This window comes from Otolemur garnettii, unplaced genomic scaffold (assembly GCF_000181295.1).
Source record: "Otolemur garnettii isolate 467f Iridium unplaced genomic scaffold, OtoGar3 scaffold00011, whole genome shotgun sequence".
Taxonomy (NCBI): Eukaryota; Metazoa; Chordata; class Mammalia; order Primates; family Galagidae; genus Otolemur; species Otolemur garnettii.
In genome coordinates this window covers 16429299-16437734 of record NW_003852406.1, presented here as the reverse complement: position 1 = coordinate 16437734, position 8436 = coordinate 16429299, and the positions used below count along the sequence as shown (strand labels likewise).

The 8436-nt window shown below is 53.7% G+C and overlaps 2 protein-coding genes across 2 annotated transcripts in view; one reads left to right on the top strand and one right to left on the bottom strand.

Moving 5' to 3' along the window:
• The window catches only part of PPIB (peptidylprolyl isomerase B), a 6329-nt gene extending 3121 nt beyond the window's left edge, over positions 1–3208 (top strand). Inside the window, exons 4-5 of the mRNA XM_003784414.3 lie at positions 1989–2173; positions 2867–3208. Coding sequence (XP_003784462.1) covers positions 1989–2173; positions 2867–2989 — 308 coding nt within the window. The 3' untranslated portion in view covers positions 2990–3208. The remainder of the gene's footprint in view (positions 1–1988; positions 2174–2866) is intronic.
• A 485-nt stretch (positions 3209–3693) lies between these two features.
• Positions 3694–6551, bottom strand: SNX22 (sorting nexin 22). The gene is made up of 7 exons (XM_003784413.2): positions 6477–6551; positions 6010–6093; positions 5519–5623; positions 4939–5033; positions 4538–4570; positions 4249–4316; positions 3694–3815 (listed from the first exon to the last, which is right to left on the bottom strand). Exons 1-7 carry the CDS (start codon positions 6549–6551, stop codon positions 3694–3696), a joined length of 582 nt encoding a protein of 193 aa, XP_003784461.1.
• Between the last annotated feature and the right edge of the window lie 1885 nt (positions 6552–8436).

Below are 8436 nucleotides of genomic sequence, written 5' to 3'. Positions count from 1 at the left end.
GAGGCAGGAGACTCGCTTGAGCCCAGGAGTTGGAGGTTGCTGTGAGCTGTAATGCCACAGCACTCTATCCAGGGGGACAGCTTGAGGCTCTATCTCAAAAAAAAAAAAAAAAATGAGTATTTACTGGGCTAGGCTCTGCACTGCATGTTGAAGTTGTAAAGATGAGTGCGACAGCAGCTTCCTTTCACTTAATGCCTCACAACTTACAAGTGGAGTGTGATACATCTTTTAGGATTCAGGCTCTATCCTCAAGTTGTTTATCATCTCGGTGGGAAGAATAAGGAGAAAAAACTCTTGAAAGCTATGGAACAAGGCAACAGTGGACTAAAAGGCACAAACAGAATACAAAGAACTATATGCCTAGGGACAGGCACAGTTGTGCTTGATCCAGTGTCTGCCACCTTCTTTGTGACCTCAGTAGGTGCATTCTTGGAGCTTCAGTTTCCTCTTTGTAAAGCAGGGGTGAGGAGAGGAATGGGGCTGTGAGGATCAGCGTAGATCTTGAGTGTTGAGTGCCTGGCATGCATTGAATGCTCAGTAAAGTCAGCCACTGTTGAAGTGTGGATGAGCAGAGACAGGAATCCACCCACTACACAATCAGAAACATCTCTCTGGTTAGCATTGGCCTGGGATAGTTTCCTAAGCCACAGGATGAAGTTAGGTGCATTGAGAAGGAAAAAGGGGTTTTGCATGCAAATAAGTTTGAAAAGTATTGGGTAAACAAAATGAAAATGACCTCTTTATTGCTGGGTTTCTCAGGGTGGAATGCCCAGTGTCAATCTCCAAGAGGTAACAAGGAAAAAGAAAAGTTTTTCAGTGTTTTTTGTGGAATCGGCTTTGGAACTAGGACCTCTGAAATGACATAGAAATCTGCTCTCAGCTCCCTTTGTCATGTCCCCAGCCCCCACATGGACAGACACATTACATACATTCATAGCTGCCTTTTATGTTCATTCCTTGATAAGAGGCTTTGACTCTCCAGAACCCAAATGGTAACCCTCTTCCTGCCCCTTCCCACCCACCTCTGGCTGCTTTCAGTTTGTATCTGTGACCCTGTCTTTTGTGCTCTTAGAAAGCTAAGCTGCTCAGTCACAGCAGTCCTTTTCTGTTTTGTTTTGTTTTTCTTTTCTTTTTTTTTTTTTTTTTTGCAGTTTGTGGCCAGGGCCAGGTTTGAACCCACCACCTCCAGTATGTGGAGCTGGTGCCCTACTCCTTTGAGCCACAGGCGCCACCCTTGTTTTGTTTTCCAGTTCTAGACAGTCTCACTCTGTTGCCCAGACCAGAATGAGTGCCGTGGCATCAGCCTAGCTCACAGCAACCTCAAACTCTTAAGTTCAAACAATCCTCCTGCCTCAGCCTCCCAAGTAGCTGGGACTACAGGCTCCCGCCACAGTGCCTGGCTATTTTTAGAGATGGGGTCTTGCCTGGCTCAGGCTGGTCTCAGGCAATCCACCACTTTGGCCTCCCAGAGTACTAGGATTATAGGCATGAGCCACTGCGCCTGGCCCTAATTTTTCTGTTTTTAGTAGAGATGAAGGCTTTCTCTTGCTCAGGCTGGTCTCAAACCTTAAGCTCAACAGATCTTCCTGCCTCTGCCTCCTAGAGTGCTAGGATTATAGGCATGAGCCACCGCACTCAGCCAGCAGTCCTTTTCTAGAGGGTTCCTACTTCTTGGCTCTCCTATATAACATCTGTCTCCACTAAAGTCCCTCCATGGCAGGCCTCACGCCATAGCCAAGGGTAACTGATAATATGTGCCTTATGTCAAAGCCATAAGCTATTCACTGTATCAACCAGCCATATGCCCTACTTGGTGTCAGTATGGTTTATTTCTGAGGCCAGAGGTTAGGAAGGGGACAGCTTTTATGTCTTTGTACTCCACTCAAGCCCAGAGGCACAGAGGATAGATTGAGTCCCTTTAATCCACACCCTTAACATCTGCTTGTTTTGGGCTAACCCCATTCCCCTGACCTACTCTGCCTCCCCAGGAAAGAGCATCTATGGTGAACGCTTCCCTGATGAGAACTTCAAACTGAAGCACTACGGGCCTGGCTGGGTGAGCATGGCCAACGCAGGCAAAGACACCAACGGCTCCCAGTTCTTTATCACTACAGTCAAGACAGCCTGGCTAGATGGCAAGCATGTAGTGTTTGGCAAAGTTCTAGAAGGCATGGTGAGTTCCAGAGGTGGAAGCTAACCTGGGCAGTCCTCACTGGGGATCTAACACAGACCCTAGGGCAGGGGCTCCATACATTTCATCCCTTTCCCAAAAGAACCCAACCCAGAAATTTAGAGCAGTCACTTAACCTGGAAGTAAATCCAGAATAAATAGCCTATCCGTGCCCCCAAGGTTCTAAATTCTCCCAGGCCCCAGCAGAGCCCAATCAGGAGGCCTTGTTCAGGCTGTACCAACTGCAGAAATCTCTGTCCCATCATTCACTTAATGAGGTGCTGGCTCCCATCACTGAGTTGTTCAGAGTACAGCTGAACATAAATGTCCCTAAGAAGCTACTTCGTACCACACTCCGTGGCCAACCTCTTCCTTTTTTTTTTTTTGCAGTTTTTGGCCGGGGCTGGGTTTGAACTCCTTTGAGCCACAGGCGCTGCCCCAACCTCTTCTTTCTTATCCTTGCCCACCCTATTCCAAGGAACAAAATTACTGCATCATCTTGTCAAATCTGCTTCTCCCCCGCCGTGGTTTAGCACCCGCGCCATGAGTCCATTAGGATTTTGGTGCTTCAAGTTTTGTGTGGTATTGATCACATATGGGACTCAGCCCTCCTGAGCCAGCTGCCAGGGCCTCTCTCCTCTAAGTGGTAGACATCCCAACTCACTGTGCCCTCTTGCTCCTGCCTTGCCTTCCTAGGATGTGGTACGGAAGGTGGAGAACACCAAGACAGATGGTCGTGACAAGCCCCTAAAGGATGTGATCATTGCAGACTGTGGCAAGATTGAGGTGGAGAAGCCCTTTGCCATTGCCAAGGAGTAGAGCTGCAGGGACCCTTCCATTTGAGCAGCAGTCTCTGCAGGCCCTGTTGCTGTCGTGGGGGTGAAGAGTCTACCACAGGGATCTCTGTGCCCTGGCCCTAAAGCTGGCATCTTGTGACAGAGCGGACCCACTTCCCTCACATTCCACAAGTCCACGGGCCCAATTTTGTAACAAATTCCTGCCAACACTGACCAATAAAAAAGGGTTTTTTTTTTATAATTTGCGTGTGGGCTAAGCTCTTGAGCCTGTAGCACCTTCTCAAAGTCTGCATCCCAATATGCCTGCCCCTTCCCTGGGCTCTACCTGAAACCTTGGGCCCAGGTGTTGACCCACAAAAAGGATCTTTTTGCTCCTTGCTTCTAAAGGGGGCCAGCTTCTGTGCCTCAACTTTCATTCCCCCACTGCCACTACTTTATCTTCATTAAGAAATATACCTATACCTCTTCATAGCCTACCTCTAAATTGACTTCTTCCTCTCCTCATCTTGGCCTTGCCTTGGCCCTTGGGCTCTATCAACACAAATCCTACTAACCCTGGCTACCAGTGCAAGTTGAGTTCTAAGCCTTGAGTGGGGTTAAGGCACAACTGCACCTTGTGTGGTTTAAGTTCTAGGTCCAGGCCAAAGGAGGACCTAGCCTTATATGGAGCCCATAGGACTGAGGCACATGACTGTCCTGGAACGTGGCCAACGGCCTCTGGGCTGCTCAGGGCATTGGTGGCAGAGGAGCAGGGTGACTGGCAGCATTTGGCTGGTCTTCAGCTGGGCTGACAGTGAAGCTGTAGAGGCCCTGGAGCACACCATTTACCACCACATTGGGCAGAAGTTCTGTGGGACAAAGTAAACGGGAGGAAGGAGTTGAGGGCTGCAGGGAAAGGAGTTGGGGACAGGTCTGACCCCAGGCCTGTAGCTCCCCAGGCTGCTCATGAGCTCAGCACCCCTTAGGAGTAGGAGCCCCTGCCAAGGCAGCAGATAACAGCTTTCCACCCCAAATGAGGTCTTTGCACTCCCAGGTCACATTCTGTTTACATCAGCTGTGTAAAGCCACACTGCTGAGGAATGAAGACCAGGGGAGCCTAGCTTCATGTGTCTCCAAAGCAGGCCACAGGGGCACCGGAACAGCAGCTGGTGGCCTCAAAGGACAGCAGGTGAGCTGTGCTAGCAGCCCGGGGATCCTGGGAACTGTGAAATGGCAAGTTCCCCCTCACCACCCTGGTACCTAAGCCCTAAATTTGGGTTCCAGTCAGAGGTACCTCCTCACCTGGGGAGGGGGTGCAAATGTAGGGGTCCATGCAGAAGCTCAGGACAGGCCGGTGGTGCAGCTGTGAGCTGGAAGAAAAGACAGTCATGAACCATGGAAGAGAGAAACTAGAGATGGAGGTCACCATGGACCCACAAAGGAAAGGGTGAACAAGAGGTGGATTCAGGAGGCACCAACAGAATAGGCCACAGGGGCAGACAAGATTGGCCAGCGGAAGCAGGCCTGCCTCCTAGCACACGGCCACTAGGGGGCAGCAGGAGCCGCGCACAGGCCAGGACTTTTGACTTGCCTGCTGTCGCCAGGCAGGAACTCCCCCAGGGTGCTGAAAAGAAGAGAGACACTGTCAGCTGCTTGGGGATGCCCGCAAAGCGTGAGGAAGGGGTGGAGACACAAAAGCCCTAAACATGTCCTCCCAGGAGACCACTGCTTCTATTTCTAACAAGCCTAGTTCCGGAGGTAGCTGGGGTAACCGAAGCTGTCCAAAAAATAATAAATAAAAACTAGCCACTCCCCTCTACCTGGCTCAGGAAAGCTGACAGGGAAGCAGCTGACAGCTGCTGTCATATCTCAGAAGCAGTGAGAACTAGGGCCTGGCAGATGTGAACTGGAAAAGGGCTTTGCCTCCAAAACCTTTCTTCACCAGCTTGCTGCTGAGAGTCCCTGTCCCCCGCCCCCCCCCCACACCCTTACCCCCAACTGTCAGCCTTAGGGTCTGTAGGGAAGTGCCGAAGTCTCAAGAATTCCAGCAACTCCTTGGGTACATCCTGGTTCAAGTATAGAACGCCCTGGAGAGAAGAGGAAACCCAACATCAGATCTAGCTACTAATTTGCACAGCCCAAAGTAAATGAAAATGCAGAACCTTTTGTGTCAAAGTAATTAATTTGAAGACAGCAGATAATTAAACCAAGTTCAGGGCCCTTCTGAGCCTGGATCCTGTGTGATTGCACAGTTTGTACCCCGTGAAGTGGCCTGGCTCTGCTGGTCCAGGGAAGGACACCCCTACATCCCATCATGGCAGCACACACAGGACCTCACCTTGGAGGGGAACAGAATTAGCTTTCATTGGGCTGGGACTGCTTGCCTTCCTGTTACCTCATTCAATCCTTTCAATAATTCAGAGAGGGATGTTTGGACGCATTACTGTTCAGAAAAAGGACGTCTGATGATAATATCATCCCCAAGTTTTTGGTCCGCGTATGCTCCATACCTATCTGGGTCACACCCCTGGTACAGCAAGCTGCGGGCAACAGAATGTGTCCCCCCACCCACCTGGATATAGGCCTCCAAGCCCTGCCGGCGCTGCTCCAATCCTCTGGTCCTCCAGTTGGGCAGGCGCTTCGAGGGGAAGTCGGGCACTTTGTACAGTTTCTTGAGCTGCTGGAGGTTACCACGGTGTGACGACAGCATCCCCACTCATCCAAGCCCACTTCACCCTAGCCAACAGCCCTCTCAATCTCCCGTTCCGGCTCTATCCTGGAACAGACCCTGGTGAGTGGTGTTCAGGACAAGGACCAGTGGTTTTCCCAACCTATCCCCAGAAGCCGGGGAGGCGGGGGGGTGCCGCCCAGGACCCGCCCTCCCTGCGATGGACCCCACAACCCGCCGGAGTCTGCCCAGAACCTGCTGCACTCCAGGGCATGAGGTAGTAACGGTGGGGGGGCAGTGAGGGGCCTGGGCTGGGGCCAGAGTTCGCCCTCCCGCCCCACCTGGGGCCGGGCAGGGGATGTGCTGGGGTCAGGCGGTCGTCGGCGCCTCCTCACCCGCTTGTGCAGCGCGTGGAACTCGCTGTAGCGCCTCAGCACGGCGTGTCTGCGCCCGCTGCACAGCACCTCCACTCGGAACACCTGGCGGGCGCGGGCAGGGGCCGGAGTACGCGTGAGGCCCGGCGGGAGGACACGACAAGACCCGCGCGCAGCGAAGCAGCTACCCTCCTAGGCGCAAAGCAGCCTTGCTACGCTGTTCTCCCCGGAGACCCTCCCGCGCTCCCCGCGCACCTGGAGAAAGGGCTGGCTGACTCGCCCTTCTGCTCCATGTGGTCCCTCAAGAGCCTGAACTATGGTGCGCGGCGCCGGCACAACGAGGCCCTAAAACCCTCGACAAGCTGTCCCTCGACGGTCCAGCCCGCCGCGCTCAGAGGTCCCAGCCCCGGGTGCAGTGTCCCATTGAGCTCCGCGGGGAGAAATCTTGCAAGTCCCCGGGTCCCTCCCCAGTCAGCGGCCCCGCTCACCATATGGCCTTTCTCTGGGTTCTGCCTGGGCCCTTGGGCCTCGGGTCCCACCGACGGGATGTGAACTTCCAGCATTCGCGCCCCGGACAGTGTCCCTGCTCGCGCGACGCTGGGAGCCTGAGTTTCCCGGAGCTGACCGCGGACCGCGCGCGGCGGCCCCGCCCCTCTCTGGTCCCGCCCCTCGCTGGCCCCGCCCCGGACCCGCGGGCCCGCCCCGTTCTGGACCCGCCCGGGGCGTTCCCTCGTGCCGCCGGGTCCTGAGCTCAGAAGATTAGGCAGGTTGCAGAGCGGCGCACCCCGGGACGGCCGCTGAGTCTATTGGGGACGCGGCGCGGGGTGGGACATGCTTGGCAGAGACCCAGCCATTCGTCACTGATCCTTTGTGGAGCGCCTACTAAAGACTAGGGCTTGGGGCGCCGGGCATGGACGGAGGCGGGGCTCAAGCCTCAGCTTGAGACCCTGGGGACCAACCAGCGACGTTTCCGGCGTTCCTCAGACCCTTCCCGGGACCAAGGCTTTCCTCTTTTCAGCCTGGTTCCTGGGAGCGCGGCCTGGAGACGCCGGCTGAGGCCACACCTGAGTCAGCCTTGGCCCCAACCCGCCTTCAATGCATCCACAGGCCCTTCCATTCGTGCATGTTTTTATATACCCGTCCATCCATCTATTCATATCTTTCAATCCTAACCTGCTCCAGGCTGTTTGCCAGAAAGAGGCAGTTTAGGGACCTAGGGCTCTGATTTGGGAGTCAGACAAGATTTCAGGAATTGTGTAGATCTTTGCTCATCTGCAAAATCGGGTAATATGCCTCCTGTAAACATTGAGATGGTTCGTGTCCAACCCTTAGCAGAGTGGGTGTGGAGTAAAGGACAGCGTGATTGTAGCTTTGTCCTGGATGGACAGGAGGGGGGTACAGGGCAGGGGATGGTGAAGGCAGCACGTCCACCCCTCTGGGTAGTTGCTTCCTGGATATGTGACAGGAATTTAATCCAGAGCTCTCTTACCCCATGTGTTGGGAAGCGCCTCTGCTCTCACTTCTCAAGCCCCTGCCCTTAGCTGTAGGGGAGCTGCCACCATTCAGCAGCACATGGCAGAGTTCTCTTCTCCACAGCTTCCCCCACAGAGGCCCTGTGCAGTGGAGATGGGGAAGCCCTGCCTTTCAGGAACTCATTCCTGGTGGGTGGACTTGGGGTGGGCAGGAGGCAGAGTGCCTGTCTCAGAGGCTGGGGTTGGGGGGTTCACACTCACCCCTCCCTCCCTCAAAGTGCAGAGGTGACTCTGAACTGAAGCAGAAAATCTCATTCCCAGCGCTGGCTCTAGAGAAGGGCTGCAAGGATGACCCAAAACAGGGCAAGTAGGTCTCACCAATGCCATGTCCCACACTTTCTTCTTCCAAATTCCATCACAAAAGGGCCCCAGAATCAGGAAGCTGAAACTTCCCGGCCCCTGGTTTGGACTCCTAGAAGGAAACGTGCATAACGTGCATAACGAGGAGGGCTATGCTTTCATTTCCTCCCTGGAACTCTAGGGCCCCATCACTGACAGGTCTTCAGCCTACCGGACATCTCCAACTCCTGCTGTCCAGAGAGGCCCCTCTTGGGATCCTCAGACTTCTTGGTCAACCATCCTGATGACTGTCATCTGTCTCTGGGTCTCCCTATTTTTCCTCGCCTCCATTCTCAATATAAGGTCCATTCCCTACCTTAATAGCTATTATCAAGGCATCTGCTTACCACCTTTCAATGGCTTCCCATTGCATTTTCTTTTTTTTTTTTTATTTTTGTGAGACAGAGCCTCAAGCTGTTACCCTGGGTAGAGTGCTGTGGCATCACAGCTCACAGAAACCTCCAACTCCTGGACTCAAGTGATTCTCCTGCCTCTGCCTCTCAAGTAGCTGGGACTACAGGCGCCTGCCACAACGCCTGGCTATTTTTTGGTTGCAGCCGTCATTGTTGTTTGGTGG